Source organism: Phoxinus phoxinus (assembly GCF_949152265.1).
Source record: "Phoxinus phoxinus genome assembly, chromosome: 23".
NCBI lineage: Eukaryota > Metazoa > Chordata > Actinopteri > Cypriniformes > Leuciscidae > Phoxinus > Phoxinus phoxinus.
This window is the reverse complement of record NC_136898.1, coordinates 23,861,875-23,880,460: the sequence shown is the minus strand read 5'-3', so window position 1 is coordinate 23,880,460 and position 18,586 is coordinate 23,861,875. Positions and strand designations below refer to the sequence as shown.

Sequence of the window (18,586 nt, the reverse complement as noted above, 5' to 3'; positions counted from 1 at the left end):
TTGCCGGGATCAGTCCCGGAACGCGCCCTGTGTGTAAGAAAAGCCAGGATCAATGCCGTAAGGTGTGTGTCGTAGTGATGACGCACGTGCCATCGCGCGACTCTAGAAAGTTTGTGTTCGTCATCAACAAAGAAAGAACGGAAAAATTTCTGCAAACTGGAACGAATCAGAGACCAGAGCTCCTCACTATCCGCGCTAAAGCTGAGAGCGCTCGCCAGCTCTGTGGAACGGTACGCGATGCGCTAGTGTACATGTTTTCGATGCGTACGTTACACGTCTCATCCTGACGTCGCGTGTCTTTACGGGATCTTACCGGGATGTGTGTGAACGCACTCACAGAACCAAAATCAAAAGATCCCGGGACAAATCCCGGGTCACATTATCCGTGTATTTTCCAGAACGATCCGGAACAACATGAACAGGGTCCTTAGATGACAACAAGATGCGTTTAGCAACTTAGCCATTGTTTAAATTCACCTAAATAGTGTTTTAGACGGCTAGCTGTAGTCTCGCGCTGAAGTCCCGTGGGAACTCTTTATGAATATGCCCCATAACTGCCGTTAGCTGAGTGGAGCTCTGGGCATTAGCGGTAGCAGCTCCGTGTTGCAAGCACCAATCCGGTTCGGGTTTTTCTATAGACAGTACTCACAAAGGTATAACGATCAAGATTAACTTAAAAATTGCCCGGAGTTCTCCTTTAAATATCTGTCAGCATTGTTACAAATAGTATGTTCTGGATTACATTTTGACTCAAGGCTTTTTGTTTTCTACTAAATTTGTGCCATCTGCACAACCTGTTCACAGCCTCAGATGTGGCACACACCTACAGATCAACCAAAGTCTACAGTTTACAAACCATCCAAAGCAAATTGCATGCAAAAAATGCCATGGATTTGGTGTATGGACTTCTGAAATTATGATTATGAAGTCTGCTATTTTAATCTGTGTATTCTGCACAGCCTGTTGTAGATGGACCAGCTGCATCATTATCTGAATACCATATGTATTACTAAGTTCTTGGCCCGGAAAAGCGGAGTTTTCAGCTGAGTGACAAATGGTTTGCGTTTAACTCTCTGATTAACTACCATAGTATGTTAACTACCATAGTATGAGCTGGAGAAACTAACCATCATTCACAACTGTTTCCCAAAACTACAGTAACATGGTCACGCCTCTGTCGTTTGAACCACATTGGTCCAACAATATACGACTGTCATTAATGGCTTCACGTGCGTGTAGTTGAGTGATAATTTCAGCCGATCGATCTATTCCAGATCTCCGAGACGCTGCTGTAGTGAACATGGCACCTAATGTATACTTCACTGTCTTTGATTCATGCCATTTGATGTTTGTTTTAGACATTGGGTTGACTAACGTTGCTCTACATGTCAACTAACTCTCTTTAGAGTATTAGTTACGATATATAGATTAAAATGTATATTTAAACAGAATGAAAGACATAGATCACACTGAATGTTAGCTTGCTTACTGTGCCCAAAAACATGATCAATTTAAATCCACATGCCATTTAACTCTTTCCCGGCTTTCCGTGTTTTCACTGTTATACGGTAGGGGGCGCTATTACACATCTTCTGAAAAAGCACTGAATCTCCTGATCAAAACACAGGCGAAGAAGAAGCAGAAACAAGCCATCAAGCAGATGCACATCAATATTAAATGAAGTTTTATGTAAACAAAGTTCGGGAGGAGCATGTTCAGGTAATCATCCAATCAGCACGAGAAGGAGCCAGTATAAATAAAGCCTTCCCTTACCTCCTGTCTCATGACTAATTTCTCAGCATCCCACCACCACCCCTTCACCCCACATTCGGCTGGGTCCGTTCATAGATACCTATGATCTCTAAAAACTATGGGGGGAGTACTCTGGGGTCGGGCCGAATTCTGAGCTCGGAGCCCTCCCCCCGGACTGCAAGCCAAATACGCATTATAATATTACATCAGATTTCATTAACATGTAAACTCGTGAAACAGCATATAAATGAAAACTGCCGAATGTTACTGAATGAAATGTCGACCCGGGACGAGCTATAGGACTGTGAAGTTTTGGGGGTGTTGATGGACTCGATCTACTCCATCTGTGTTTTCATCACGTTCTGAATCTGATCTGGATGTATCTTTGACAAATCACAATTCTCTCAGCTTTTTTTCATTAAAACTTACCCACATTCAAGTGTTGATAAAAAGGAATGAATTAAGCTAAAATAAAACAGTTTTTTGTTTGTTTGAAAGTCTGTTCTTACTTTTGACATATTGCATGTTTAGATATTCACAAAACAAAATATTCCGTGGGCCATGAAACTTTCGTGAAAATAGCTCCAACACTCTAAAAAATGCTGGGTTGTTTCAACCCAATTTTGGGTAAAATATGGGCAAACCCCAAACGTTGGGTTAAACCCAACGGCTGGGTTTGTGCATTATTTGACCCAAAATTGGGTTGAAACAACCCAGCATTTTTTATAGTGGTTTGAGATGCTGTCTGCGAATGTTCGCTGGAACTATGGTTTCGGGAAACGCTAAATGATTGAACTATGTTGATAACAACAGAATTTGTGACCACAGTTGGCATAGTCCGATGCTTTCGGGAAACTAATCCCTGCGTGAGAATGTCTGTCGTTCGTTGATCTTTCCATCGGTTTTCTTCACACAGTGAGTCTGAACCACATCTGTGCTAGACTGTGGTGCGCTGGAAGCTTTGCTCATGGATCACGGTGCCTCAGGAATGCTGACCATATGAGAATTTGCATACAACCTGCTTCTCCTTTATACTCCATGCACAAACTGAGCAGATTAATATATTAAAATCCAGCTATTTCGAGGCCCTTCTAGAAAAACAACAACAAACAAACTATTACTGATTAGATAATGCCTTTCTGAGAATCCTTCAAATGACATTTCAGTGCCACTATAATCAATAAACTCTCATCAGAGTGCATGCGCATCTCAAACGCATGTCCGTCAGACAGTGTATCTCATGCTAACTGAACTGCTAAAGTAAACAGACAATGTGCATTTTGCCAGTTGCTATAGAATTACAGTGCATGCATCATATTTCACATGCGGCCACAAATCTGTGTCCTTTGAACAGAAATGCATGATTAATTCTCACGCGGATAATATGCAAATGTGTCTGTTTCACATGCACTTTATTCGCACAAGACACAGTGACCGATATTCACCTCTATAGCAGGTGCACTACAAGAAGAGGTCACCTGCACCGGGACAGGGGATGTCAGGACCACTGCAGCTGCCTCTTTCAGATTTTGATTACACTCTTATTCATATTTATAGACAAAAGACACATACAGTACACGAACAACCAGGTTTTTAACGTGTAGCAATTGATGCCAGGTCTCTTATGCCAGTGTCATATGTTGTTATTCACATGTTTACTGATATAGAAAGCAAGGTTACCTCTCACCAGTGGACAGCATCAAGTGTGTATCAGTTCCTCAGCTGTAGGTTGTAAGATGAAACCGTCACTGTGCGAATATTGTGATACGGAGGAGTCAGTGCGTCAGTGCATCATCACTCTCAGATGCACGCGCTGCTGCAGCAACTTTGACATTGAGCGCTTTAACGCACTGGCGTCCAGCTCGCGCGGAGCGTTATGACATCTCTCTCTCTCTCTCTCTCTCTCTCTCTCTCTCTCTCTCTCTCTCTCTATCTCTCTCTCTCTCTCTCTCTCTCTCTCTCTCTCTCTCTCGCGCGCGCGCGCGTACACACACACACTCTCTCGCGCGCGTCCCTCTCTCTCGCACTCAGCACGCGCCCGCTGAATAATGAATGATTGGAGCAGCACTGGAGCCGCGTGGACGTTTCTCTCTCGTTCTAGTGCAATCAGGAACTGATCACAATGAGTCGAGCGCTTTGCTCGGGTTACAGCTCTCCTATTCAGTCTGGCCCCCATCCTGCCTTTGTTTCCACTCCAGCAAACAAAAAACGCAGGGGGTCAACAGTGAAATATTGAAAGCCGAGGGCATTTTTTTTTTTTGTTGCACATTCTCTAGAACAATTAAGTTGTGCAACTATGTCCCGCTGCGGACTCGTTAGAGGAAAACTTACAAGCCTTCAAAGAATCTGAAGAATGTCTTCATCGCGCATGTCTGGTGTAATCAGAACATTCCTCCTCAGCGATTTATCAAAGATGTGTGCTTTGAAATGACTTTAATTAATGCGTTATTTGCAAATGACGAGAGGGTGAATCTCAAACACACACACACACACACACACACACGCACACACGCACGCACGCACGCACGCACGCACGCACGCACACACACACACACACACACACACACACACACACACACACACACACTGTCCAATGTCCTGGTCATATTTGAAAATAAAAAATTAAGTAAAATAAACAAACACTTGATAAATAGGCTTTCAATAAATGCATTACAGCAGTGAGAAAATAATGATAATAAACATTTAGAATAAAAAAGTGAGGAAATTGTCATGAAAATAATGCCACAATGCAAACAATATGAATGTCTTACACATAGCCTATGCTTGATTTCATGCAAAATGGCCCGTCATTTATTTTTTTATTGTTTGATTATGAGGTGAAATATTAAGATCCAACCATGATGCATGATACAGTATCAGTAATATAACTTCAAATACAAATGATCATGCATTCATATTGTACATCCCCTATATCCCCTACTTGTATATAGGGGAAGTGCACTAATTTCCTGTAGAGGCACACAATGCTGCTATTCCAGGAGGAAACATTGTCCAGTTTACCAGTATACCCAGTATAACTTCTCACTGATCATTTTAACAGCACACTGAAGTTATAATTACGGCAGAATAGTAAAGCAGCGTCAGGAATACTGTCCAGATGCAAACAAACCCATTCGCATCCTACTAGGTGTTATTAAAAAAGATGTATTGAAATGACGTTCTTATATGTATATATGCAGCACAGGTGTCTCTGTGAATGTGATGAGCACAGACTCACCAGAGGGTCCTCAGATCTGGCAGTCGCTGCAGGATACAGCCCGTTCTCTGCGGTCAGCAGCACTGACCGTGCCTTCTCCCCGCCTGCAACAACACATCTCTCAATCACTCATTTATCAGAACTCAAAACAACCATCCATGCATCTGTCACCTGCCAGATGCAGGTTTGCGGAGATTTAAAATGTCTACCTGGCTATTCCTACTAACTGGAATAGCGTTTCTTAGTTTCTTTTTATGGAAAGTAACACATTATTTAAGAAGTTTGCTTAATATTCTGAGTTTGTAACATGAGGACAGGAGAGAACATGCTGAAAACAAAGCAACTCACGTTACTTATCTAAAAAAGTCATTTAGATATTTTGCTGTAAATTTAAAAGCAGGAAGGTCACAGCGCATGTGTTTATCATAGCGGCCCACACACACACAGGCTAGGGTCAAAGGTCAAGATAATGGTGGGTTTGAAATGCTAAATATGCTGGGTAACACACACACACACACACACACACACACACACACACACACACACACACGATGGAGAGTTTTAATTCAGGCTTTTATCTAGATGAACGGGAGACTTATGGGAATGACACGAGGGTGAGTAAATGAGGACTGAAAACGTAGCTATGGAGGAGCTTTGATAAGTTAGATAGACAGATTTAATCAGCATCTTCTCTAAATGTGAGTTCTAGTACATTCTCTCAAAGTCTGTTTGTAATCAGCTCAGCGATTTTAGTTCAGACATAACTGATAATAAATAATAATAATAATAATTATTTTTAGTGGCCATGATGACGATATTTACCCCAATAATCTGTTTTCCTCTCTTGCATCTTTTGTGATGATTGTGTGATAACTGTGTGTCTTGAGCAGTGAAGCTGTTTTAGGAAAGTCTTCGACACATATCCCGCTCCACACATGGGATTATTCCCTACAGTTCTTGATCTCAAGATCCAGCTTTGCCACTCAGGACAGCGGAGGGACATATTTATGTTTAAAAATTATAAACCTATTACAGATTTAGCAAGGGGTATGTGAACTGAACTGCATGTTCAAAGGTTATATCTCATATTTTATACACTTATCAGAACAAATATGCAAAACGGTACCTTTGTCAGTGGCCTTAAAAGGACAACTTTGTGTCTTGTTCACCCCTATACGGCGCATTTGAATACCTTAGAGTAGTAATATGTACCCTTAAGATATATACCATTAACTTTTTGGGGTAAATAAGCTACATCTGTCCCAGTGACAAGCAGTTGTACCCATAAATGTATCATTTTTGTTATATCTTTATTGCTCTGTCCATAAGTGTTTCAACTAGCTAGTTCTTTTTTGAAAAGAAAGAAAGAAAGAAAGACAGAAAGACAGAAGAATCCTGTAAATAAGCCGTTTGCCTCTCGAATGGTTTATGTAAATGAGGAAAGGATTGCAGCTGCTGTTGTTATTCTCGGACGGCTCTCTGACTAATAACATTATATTGAACGTCTTTACCGATGCTCCCAAATCCTCCTGGGAAGCTGATACCTGTGTGTTTTCAAATGGTATTACAACAAGTTGTGACTCAAGTGATTTTGTTTTTGAATATAAAGGGATGTGTTAGGCGATTCAATTTTTTTATGCAATATATATTCATATTTATCTGAGATTCACTACCTGACAAACACAGGAAGATTTGCACTAATGCAACATAATATAAAGAAAATCTGTAGTTTTTACACTGTATACGAAGTGGTAACCTACAATTGGTAACCTACAATAGATATTTCTATCTTATGCAACATAATTATATATATAGTTTTTTTGTTGGCATAAATTAATGTATGTTGATCCAGTGATATATTATATATATGTTTTTTTTTAGTTTTTTTTTACGTGAATGAAGTGAGTTACTTTTGATTTTACCGGCAATTTCCATGTGCACTTTTGTGATAAATGTGGTAAATGTAGAAGTATCTGGAGGGAAGGCAGCTGAAGACCTCTTTTACTCAAGTAACTTACAGCACGTCACCTGGAGTTATCGGCCAGAAGAAATAGTGGATCATCCCAAGGTTTAAAACTACAACCTTTCAGTTACCAGCCCAGATCTTTAACAACTCGGTTACAACACCCATAGTATTCATTATGTTATAGCAAACATGAGGCGTAGGAGGGTATTAATGCACATTATACGTTTCATAAATGTTGTATATTCGTTAAACAACAAGTATAATATCTGCTAACACTTTATTTTGATACTCCCCTTAGACATTATACTGACTATAAGTAACTTTACAACTACACATCAACTTAATCCCTAACAGTCTACTAATACTCTGACAGTTAGTTGACATGTAGTTGCAAAGTTAGTCAGTATAATGTCTAAAGTGGATCATCGAAATAAAGTGTAACCTGATGTCTTTGTTTAGGGGTTATGAGGGAAGACTGTCAGTACTTTGTATGTAATGTAATACAGTTCTTCAAAGTATCAATCATCCGTTCAGGCAAACCATGTTGATAATCTAATATCCATCCATTTTAAAGATATTAGCACTGGCCAATTAACCCTGTGTAGTTTTGTCCCAGTGTTTTGTCCCAGTGTTTTGTCCCAGTGTTTTTTACCAGTTGTGTCAGCTCCAAAATCTAGTTACAGTAAATATGCTGTAAAATGCTTATTTCAGATTCAATTGAATTATATATTGACATTACATTGGCCACCCTGCTCTCTACAATGCAATATGCTAAGCGAATAAACTGAAGATGGGGAATCAGAGGAAATTAAATGCTGATTATAAACACATAATATGTGCGATGCCCTTTGGTGCTCATTACAGGATTAAGTCATTAGATTAGCTAAACGAGAATGTCAAAATCAAGGCAGTTTTCCACTAAAAACATCCGAAAGAAAAAACAAAAGATTTACTGGTTGAGCAAGACTGTATCAGCTTCTTTTTATATTTAATATTTTACACTACCATGCAAAAGTTTTGGGTCAGAAAAAAACAGTTTTCAACACTGTTAATAATCAGAAATGTTTCTTGAGCATCAAATCATCATATTATACTGATTTCTGAAGGATCATGAGACACTGAAGACTGGAGTAATGATGCTGAAAATGCAGCTTTGCATCACAGAAATAAATTACATTTTTAACACATATTCACATAGAAAACAGCTATTTTGAATTATAATAATATTTCACAATATTTCAGTTTTTACTGTATTTTTGATCAAATAAATGCAGCCTTGGTGAGCAGAAGAACATTTTAAAACATCTTACTGACCCACAACATTTTCAACAGTAGTGTATCTACTATGTCCATAATATTGTGAATAGCCTTTTTAGCAGGTACAATTACCTTGCTATAAGGATGTTTGAATATTTTTACTGAAAAACAAACACAAATATACTTAAAGGGGTCATTGGTTGCCCATATTCCACAAGTTGGTATGATTGTCATGTAATGTTTGTAATATACTTTGGTTAAAATTCCTCAATGGTTGTGTAAAACAATACCCGTTTTACCTCCTCAAACGCTCTGTTCACAGCGACCGTTTCGGTGCATGTCTCTTTAAATGATAATGAGCCCACTCCCCTCTTCCGTGGGGCGTGCCGAGTGGCTGAGGGCTTAAATATGCTAATACGGGACAGTCCATCAGTGGTCGAGGGCGTAAATATGCTAATACGGGACAGGCCGGCAGTGGTCGAGGGCGTAAATATGCTAATACGGGACAGGCCGTCAGTGGTCGAGGGTGTAAATATGCTAATACGGGACAGGTCGTCAGTGGTCCAGGGCGTAAATATGCTAATAAGGGACAGTCCGTCAGTGGTCCAAGGCGTAAATATGCTAATACGGGACAGTACGTCAGTGGTCGAGGGCGTAAATATGCTAATACGGGACAGTCCGTCAGTGGTCGAGGGCGTAAATATGCTAATACAGGACAGTTCGTCAGTGGTCGAGGGCGTAAATATGCTAATACGGGACAGTCCGTCAGTGGTCGAGTGTGTAAATATGCTAATACAGGACAGTCCGTCAGTGGTCAAGGGCATAAATATGCTAATACGGGACAGTCCGTTAGTGGTCGAGGGCGTAAATATGCTAATACGGGACAGTCCGTCAGTGGTCGAGGGCGAAAATATGCTAATACGGGACAGGCCGTCAGTGGTCGAGGGCGTAAATATGCTAATACGGGACAGTCCGTCAGTGGTCGAGGGCGTAAATATGCTAATACGGGACAGGCCGTCAGTGGTCGAGGGCGTAAATATGCTAATACGCGACAGGCCGTCAGTGGTCGAGGGTGTAAATATGCTAATACGGGACAGTCCGTCAGTGGTCGAGGGCATAAATATGCTAATACGGGACAGTCCGTCAGTGGTCAAGGGCGTAAATATGCTAATACGGGACAGTCTGTCAGTGGTCGAGGGCGTAAATATGGTAATACGGGACAGTCCGTCAGTGGTCGAGGGCGTAAATATGCTAATACGGGACAGGCCGTCAGTGGTCGAGGGCATAAATATGCTAATACGGGACAGTCCGTCAATGGTCGAGGGTGTAAATATGCTAATACGGGACAGTCCGTCAGTGGTCGAGGGCGTAAATATGCTAATACGGGACAGTCCGTCAGTGGTCGAGGGTGTAAATATGCTAATACGGGACAGTCCGTCAGTGGTCAAGGGCGTAAATATGCTAATACTGGACAGGCCGTCAGTGGTCGAAGGCGTAAATATGCTAATACGGGACAGGCCGTCAGTGGTCGAAGGCGTAAATATGCTAATACGGTACGCTGTCAGTGGTCGAGGGTGTAAATATGCTAATACGGGACACCGTCAGTGGTCAAGGGTGTAAATATGCTAATTCGGGACAGGCCGTCAGTGCTAATACGGGACAGTCCGTCAGTGGTCGAGGGTGTAAATATGCTAATACGGGACAGTCCGTCAGTGGTCGAGGGCGTAAATATGCTAATACGGGACAGTCCGTCAGTGGTCGAGGGCGTAAATATGCTAATACGGGACAGTCCGTCAGTGGTCAAGGGCGTAAATATGCTAATACGGGACAGGCCGTCAGTGGTCGAAGGCGTAAATATGCTAATACGGGACAGGCCGTCAGTGGTCGAAGGCGTAAATATGCTAATACGGTACGCTGTCAGTGGTCGAGGGCGTAAATATGCTAATAAGGGACAGTCCGTCAGTGGTCCAAGGCGTAAATATGCTAATACGGGACAGTACGTCAGTGGTCGAGGGCGTAAATATGCTAATACGGGACAGTCCGTCAGTGGTCGAGGGCGTAAATATGCTAATACAGGATAGTCCGTCAGTGGTCGAGGGCGTAAATATGCTAATACGGGACAGTCCGTCAGTGGTCGAGTGTGTAAATATGCTAATACAGGACAGTCCGTCAGTGGTCGAGGGCATAAATATGCTAATACGGGACAGTCCGTCAGTGGTCGAGGGCGTAAATATGCTAATACGGGACAGTCCGTCAGTGGTCGAGGGTGTAAATATGCTAATACGGGACAGTCCGTCAGTGGTCGAGGGCATAAATATGCTAATACGGGACAGTCCGTCAGTGGTCGAGGGCGTAAATATGCTAATATGGGACAGTCCGTCAGTGGTCGAGGGCGTAAATATGCTAATACGGGACAGTCCGTCAGTGGTCAAGGGCGTAAATATGCTAATACGGGACAGGCCGTCAGTGGTCGAAGGCGTAAATATGCTAATACGGGACAGGCCGTCAGTGGTCGAAGGCGTAAATATGCTAATACGGTACGCTGTCAGTGGTCGAGGGTGTAAATATGCTAATTCGGGACAGGCCGTCAGTGGTCGAGGGTGTAAATATGCTAATACGGTACGCTGTCAGTGGTCGAGGGTGTAAATATGCTAATACGGGACGCCGTCAGTGGTCAAGGGTGTAAATATGCTAATTCGGGACAGGCCGTCAGTGCTAATACGGGGCAGTCCGTCAGTGGTCGAGGGTGTAAATATGCTAATACGGGACAGTCCGTCAGTGGTCGAGGGCGTAAATATGCTAATACGGGACAGTCCGTCAGTGGTCGAGGGCGTAAATATGCTAATACGGGACAGTCCGTCAGTGGTCGAGGGTGTAAATATGCTAATACGGGACAGTCCGTCAGTGGTCGAGGGCGTAAATATGCTAATACGGGACAGTCCGTCAGTGGTCGAGGGCGTAAATATGCTAATACGGGACAGTCCGTCAGTGGTCGAGGGCGTAAATATGCTAATACGGGACAGGCCGTCAGTGGTCGAAGGCGTAAATATGCTAATACGGGACAGGCCGTCAGTGGTCGAGGGCGTAAATATACTAATACGGGACGCCGTCAGTGGTCGAGGGTGTAAATATGCTAATACGGGACAGGCCGTCAGTGGTCAAGGGCGTAAATATGCTAATACGGGACAGTGGGCGGAGCATGAGCATTATGAAATCATATTGCTCATAAAATCTAAAGGGCAGTTTAAACTTTTTGAGGATTAAAAAAAAGGAGTGAAATGATTATTTTCATTGTGTGGTGGTTGTGTCCACACACTACATAGACACATTTATATGCAAACACCATATAAAAGTGAATTTAACATCCGATGAGCCCTTTAATATTCACATATTTCAAATACGACACTCCTTCTGTTGTGAGTCCAGGGTTTTCTAATCCTACTGACACGATGACTCTTACAAACCTGCAGTGCATTCACAACTCCTCAGCTTTAACTGTGAGCGAGGGAACAGATCTGGTGAGGGTTAAACTTGCTGTTCATGCAATCTGTGAAGCGGGACAGACACATCAGCATCTCATTCACATCTGGAGAGACTGTAGTTAGTGCTGCCGTTAGGGATGAGGAGATTACGGAGAGAGGAAAGTGCTAGTGATGTCCCGATGATGGGGAATCAGTTAGAGAAAGAACCATAGCACAGACACAGGAGGGTAGGCACATTGGAAAAAATGCTGTTTATTGGACTAAGTATACCATACAAAGGAAAAAATAAATAAATTAAAGCCAATGTTACAGCATCGGTGCTGGCAGTCCGTACTGGAGAGAGAGAGTGTGTGTGTGAGAGAGAGAGAGAGAGGAAAATGATGATATGATACAGAAAGAGAATGTTATAATCATTAAAAAAGATAAGCAAAGTGGAACAATTAAAAATTACACTTCAAGATTACAAAAATACAGCAGAATCTCAATTAAGAAGCACAGCAGTAATTTCATGGCAGATCCGAGTCCAAAACTGAGTCGACTGTTTGGCAGTTTGAGGCTGAAAGATCCTGATAGACAACATGGACACGTTAGCCTTATTCTGGGAGCATTAATGCTTTATGTAGTTTGTTCTTAACTACATTGTGTAAACAGACTCAAACGTGAGAAATGCTCAGCCAGTCTTAAAGACCCCTTGAATTAAAAAAATCCAAGTTTGTTAGCGTCGAGACCATCTATGTGTGCTCATAAAGTTTGAAAACATTAACATTTAACAGATACATGCATTTAAAATGTGCTGAACAAGAATATTGATGACTTATCTTGTTCACAAGGGGCGTGGACAACAATAAAATAAAATCCAATGTTAAATATTATGTATTTAATAAATGCTACCATTCCCCTCAATGGTAGTTACTCGGTTGACGCATGTTCGGAAGTACAGTGCAACCTGGGAAGTCCGTTTCGTACATGTTTTTTTTTGCCAATCACATGAGCTATACATTTTCAATAACTAATTAGAAAAATTCAACACACTCTCATGGCAGTTCATAAATATTTTAGGTTTTGACCAATTGGTGCTGAATAGCAAATCTGTGTACGCCTCACTGACGGTTCGTTTACGCTGAATGTTTATTCTAAAAAAAATCATGTTTTCATAAGAATCAATTCATACAAAATCACCACGTCGTAACATTCAAGTCATAAGTCGTAAGCTTTCTCATGAGATCGGGTTGGAGGTGCAGTTATAGCATCGACCAGCAGGGGATAATTGCCAAAACGATCCAGTCAGACCCTGAATCCGTGGTTTTGGTGGGCTGTGACTAGCTAGTTAGCTGTTAGCTAACTTCTGGCCCAACTTCCTGTTTCAACAGGAAATGTCAACTCAAGAAAGCAAACCATTTCATGGGGTCTTTAAGCCTAAAAAGGTGAACTGTGATTTTGTTTTGGCACTGATTACAGAATCATTTCAGGTACGGCCTTAATACACGGCACTTTAAATAAGTTATCTACAGCATGTCATTGTATAATGGATTTCATCTGCCAGTTTACATGAACTGATTCTGCATATTTAACTTATTTTGGCAATTATTGATTTTTCGACATTGTTTCTGGGAAATCAATGAATCAAAGATCAGATCTTGAGAAAATAAATAAATAATTCAGCACTCAAAAACATTTTTTTTAAATGATATGTTCTGCACATGCATAATTAATGTAGATTTCTCTTCCTTTAAGACTGGGTGAAACATATTTCAGGTGCTGTGAGTTATGCCTGGAAGACGGGCAAAAAGGGCAGCGTTTTACCAATATCTTTACCATATTTCATATCTTTGTTCACTGTGAATATGAGCAGTGACAGTAAGCTGGCTTTTCATTTCCCCATCTGAGTATCATTTGTACAAAAACATGATGTTTTATGGCACTAAAACAAGTTCTTCAGTAATGTGGCAAGACTTAGAAAAATGAATACAGAAAACAGCAAGGCAGCCGGCATTAGTGAAAGAAGAAGAATTTACTTAGAGATAAATCAAATATGTCCTTTATGACCATACTGAGAGGTCTCGGGATTGAATATGCGAACAATGTGCATATATTAAATAAACTTTCAGGTTTCAATATAAATAAGTGTGGATTAAACACTCATTTTGAGTGTGATATATGTACAATCTTTATCTACAGGCATATTGGATATATGCAGCCGTAATCTCTGTGATTTATGAATAATTATCTTAAACTATTTATGTACAGTAGTTTAGACCATAATGTTTCTTACTTTATATCAAAGAGAATGAATGCCTAGGTTGATGCATGCTTTGAATTTGAGTGAATTCATATTTTTTATCTGCTGGTGAAATGGTCAAATCGTAGCGAATTGTGGATTTCTCGTTCAGACAAATAGCAAATGGACCTAAATATGTATTTAGCACCTTGTTTACTTCCATAGTGCATGTAATAGTGTCACAGCAGAGCTTTTATTCTCTGAGAGGTTTATTTGCACACATTGGCAGTGCTGAGCTTGATATTGTTCTGTGTTTGAACGATTCAGCTGATCTGATAGCAGTCGAATCTGAAACCTTTTTTATTGTAAGTCTGTTTAATATTCAGTGCCTTTTTTTTGCAGCTGAAAACATAAAAATCCTATAAAGTACGAGGATACGGAGGCACAGAAAGGCAAACGTCTTTCAATGAGATCAGTTGAATGCGAGCATATGTACATTGTCTCTATTTTTGTTGGGAAAAATAAATCTGGATCTGTAAACAAAAATATCTTTGATAAACAATGCTTCTGGTAATTGTTAAGTCATTTGAAGGCTTCGTAAGGCTACTGGACAACATGATAATAGTCAAACATGCTTATGAACGGATCTACCTTTGTGTTTCCATAATGTGAATGATCATATGGGATAGACATTTATGGACAATATTTTTGTAAAATCAATGCTACACCATTGTATGAAGTTCCATGAAATTACCCAACCTTATATTGGACTTCTAGGTTGAAGTCTTCTACATTTACATACTATTTTTTGGCTTTTTCATCTATATCTCAAACGATAATTACAATAAAGAATAATAACGTTTTTTTTAATGGGGTAAAAGCTTCACGTACACTCCTAAAAAGTTTTTTCCCCCCAGCCATAGAATAATTTTTGTTTCCCCAAAGAACATTTTAATTAACAGTTCTTAAAACAATCGTTTTATTTTTAAGTGTTTATGAAGAACATTTAAAAATCTAAAGAACCTTTTTTCCACTATAAAGAACGTTCTGTGTAATGGAAAGATTCCATGGATGTTAAAGGTTCTTCATGGAAGCATCAATGCCAATAAAGAGCTTTATTTTTATGTGCTATCGGCCAATGCCTCGTCTTCATAATGTTGTGCAACCTTACACCAAGAGAACCAGACGATCTGTGGAAAAGAAAGAGTGAGGAGCGTACTTCTCTCGCGTCACAGATGTGGAGGTGCTGTTAGTAACAGGGTGAGATTTTGTTTTTTAAAGGAAGGCAGAGCCTTGGTGAATGTGCTCCAGGAAAAGAGAAGTTGCGGGAGAAAGGTCACATGACAGCACAGCACTGGCAGCGTTTTTTCTTTTCAATACCTGTGGGTGGCAGTTCCTTGGGCGAGCTTTCGTCTTTGCCTTCTGAGGACAGTTCAGTGGTGTCGGACAGAGGCCGACCCGACACGAGGTCCGCGGCGTTGCCGTCGACGGTGGACATATCGGTGACGGTCTTCTCCCGGAGAGATTTCTCGTCGTCCTCGTCGATGAGGACGATCTCGGCCTTGATGGTGCCGTCGAAGCCGAGCAGCTTCTTGGATTCCTCCTCGTCCTCGATGCTGTGGTAGCCCATGAAGATCATGGTGACCGGTTTGTCGGCTGAGGCCTTTGGCGTCTCCGTGACCTCGCCGTCGTAGCCTTTGCCAGGGGTTAGTTTCGTGTCTTGCTTGGCCTCTCTGGTGCTCAACTGCCCTGCCTTCGGCTGTGGCTCAGCCGGAGTGACAGTGACTCGGCCGCCGTCCTCTCGTTGTTGGGTTTGGCCGACTTGCTGCATCAGTTGGTCCACCTGTCCGGGGCTCCAGGGGTGCGTGCCGTTCTCCAGTGTGGTAGATCCCCCAGAACGCACCTCATAGATCACCTTGCGGCCGTCGTCGTAGACTTTGACGCCCCTCTGGTGAGCGTCCCGTGGACTGACTGCTGAGGCCGAGAGGATCTTGGTGGCACCCGTTTTCCGGTCCTTTTCGACATTGATCTCCATGGCGTATAATGCTTGGGGAAGAGTGCAGACGGTTGTGGGTTAATGTCTACTCAGGGTGGTCTATCATGCATTACTGAAATGTGGCATGCTTATTATTAATGGGTTTTTCAGTGATGTCACTATGCCCATGCAATACTCGTACAGTCTCATAAATTGGCATTAAAAACAGAGGCAGAAAACAAATTCAACCTACCCTTTGCACTGTTATTACGCTGTTGCCAGTAACCGCTGTATGCTGACGTAAGCTTAGTTGACGACACACTCTGGCATTTTTTTTGTTTTTATGGAAATGCTTCACTACTTTATTCATTTCAATCTTTGGAGTTATCGGTAACACTTGATTTTGATGGTCCCTTTTGAAAACTCTGTTGACTTTACTTATCCTAACCCTACCAGTCCACTAATACTCTACTAACACTATAATGAGAAGTAGACTTGTAGGTGCAATGTTACTTATAGAAAAACTATGCTAAATGCAAATAATAAAATGCAACTAGCCATGTAAGTGTGCATAGTTAGGGGAGCTAAAATATATCCTTGTGAAAAAGAAGTGAGCATAACTGTACTGTAGTGCACTTGCAGTGTACTTCAAATCTTAAAAGTATATATTTTAAAAAACTTAACTTGCAGATAATATAATTTTAACAAAAAAAAAACATTAATATATTTTAAATGTACTAAATTGCAATTTCATCATTGCAAATGTGTAATTGCAAATATATTTAAATACATGACATTTTAGAAAGTTTAAAAGTTTAATAGAAATGGCATTAAAGTATATTTTAGTTTTCCATAAATGTTGTCAGTTCATTCTGCAGAAACTTTAGCCATATTTCAAAGACAATAAAGAAATTATGAAATTACTTTTAATAATGCATTTAAGTCCTGGTTAAGTGAGGCAAAAATAGCTCACTAAAGTTCAGCTAATTGCATTTAATATAAATTTAAACTACAATACATTTTCATGCATTTAATTGTCCAATAACTTTTCCTGCACATTAATCTGCCGATTGGTTACAATGTATGGTTTAGCTATAGTTTTAACAAAAGCTAATCTGCTAACAAACTAATTTGTTAATATATTAGTATGTTATACAGAAGCACTTGCTATATTTGTGCAACAAAATAAAGGTTTATTTGCTCTCAGATCAAGCTCATGCACCACTCGTCACCATGAGGGTAACTATCCTAAAACCAATACTAACAGAAATTCTTCTAAATTAGCATAACAAAACATTAATCACTATTAAATCTCTGGCATCATCTGGCAAATTAGTCTGGCACAAAAAAACCCCATTATATTACACTTTATTTTATCATTTACTCTCCCTTTCGAGTGCCATCGGCAAAGCATGCTGGGAAATAGACATCCCAGCCGTTTCAGTGAAACTTAAGTTAGTCTAAATTGAAAGAAATAATTTCATAAAACTCAAAATAACGAAACAGTTCAGTTTACTTAAAATATATCAGTTCTGTGAACTTGAAAGAAAAAGAAAGGGCTAAATACTCATAAAAGTGAATTTGACTGAACTAATTAGTTTAATTTAAGTTTGTCCTACTCAAACCAGTTAATTATTTTGAGCGTTAGGGTTTACAGTGCATCACACTTCTGCTGTTGTTTATGCATTTACAAAAATGTATTTTTTTCCTATTTAGCCAATGTCATGCTAATAACATTTGCATATTGCAGTTCACAGCAATACTTATGAAGGTCTTCATATTTACTTTGACGGTTTAAACAATGACTAATTGTGGTACTTTCACAACTTGGTGTCCAATGTAAAGTCTACAACCACTGATCTAAATCTTATATGTAAAGCAATTAAGTACTTGAATGGATGAAGAAGTATACCTGAAGAATTTCAGCGGATGCCTTGATTTTATTCAAAGCTGTTCTGGAACAGATTTCCCCCCTGTACATGCATACCATTTATCTGCAACTGATGGAGTAAGACATGAACTAGACATGCAATAAATGGTTACGGCAATGGACTTTTCCCCTCATCTCCTTCACTGTAAGCTGAGCTTCTCTGAACTGGTCATTAGCACATGCCCAACAAAAGCAGTTTAAGCCTTTGACATGTGTTTGAAACTGGTGACCAGTTACCCTACTGTACTGATTGTGGAATATGCCATAGAATATATGGAATATACTGGCAGATTTTGGAATATGCCATCCTCGAATGTTGAGTAACTGCGCCATCTGTAATCTACATACCCACTTTTGGCCTTGGCCCAAACCCGTGACCAACCCCAGCCCCTCCCACAAGCCCAACAAGCACCTACCAGATTTCCTTGGCGGTTGTTGATCCCCTGAAGCTGAGACGGGAGTTTGGGAGTTCAGTTCTGGGAGGTCCGGGATCTGGGAGCAGTTGTAATTCACCGCATCTGTCCGGTGGAGAGCAGAAGAGACACTAAAACTAGATTCCTGTGTTCAAAAGCCCACAGAGTTTGCTCCCTCCCCTTCCAATACCCCACACTAAACTGAGCTCCCCTCTCTCTCTTTCCCCGTGAAGCAGCTCATTGCTTAGACAGCAAAAGCAGCGCAAGTGAATCACAGCAAAACAATGGTGGCTCTGGGATACATGGATTCCCTGTGAATAGGTGGATCAAGGTAAACAAAGTGCAGAGTCATTGCCGTATGTGTGGAGTTCAATAG

The 18,586-nt window shown here is 40.8% G+C and overlaps 1 protein-coding gene across 1 annotated transcript in view; it reads right to left on the bottom strand.

The window, feature by feature from the left end:
- palm2akap2 (PALM2 and AKAP2 fusion) overlaps positions 1–18,586 on the bottom strand; it is a 132,282-nt gene that overhangs the window by 48,259 nt on the left and 65,437 nt on the right. Inside the window, exons 8-10 of the mRNA XM_079598861.1 lie at positions 18,214–18,315; positions 15,273–15,938; positions 4,991–5,073 (exon numbers count right to left, since the gene is read on the bottom strand). Coding sequence (XP_079454987.1) covers positions 4,991–5,073; positions 15,273–15,938; positions 18,214–18,315 — 851 coding nt within the window. The remainder of the gene's footprint in view (positions 1–4,990; positions 5,074–15,272; positions 15,939–18,213; positions 18,316–18,586) is intronic.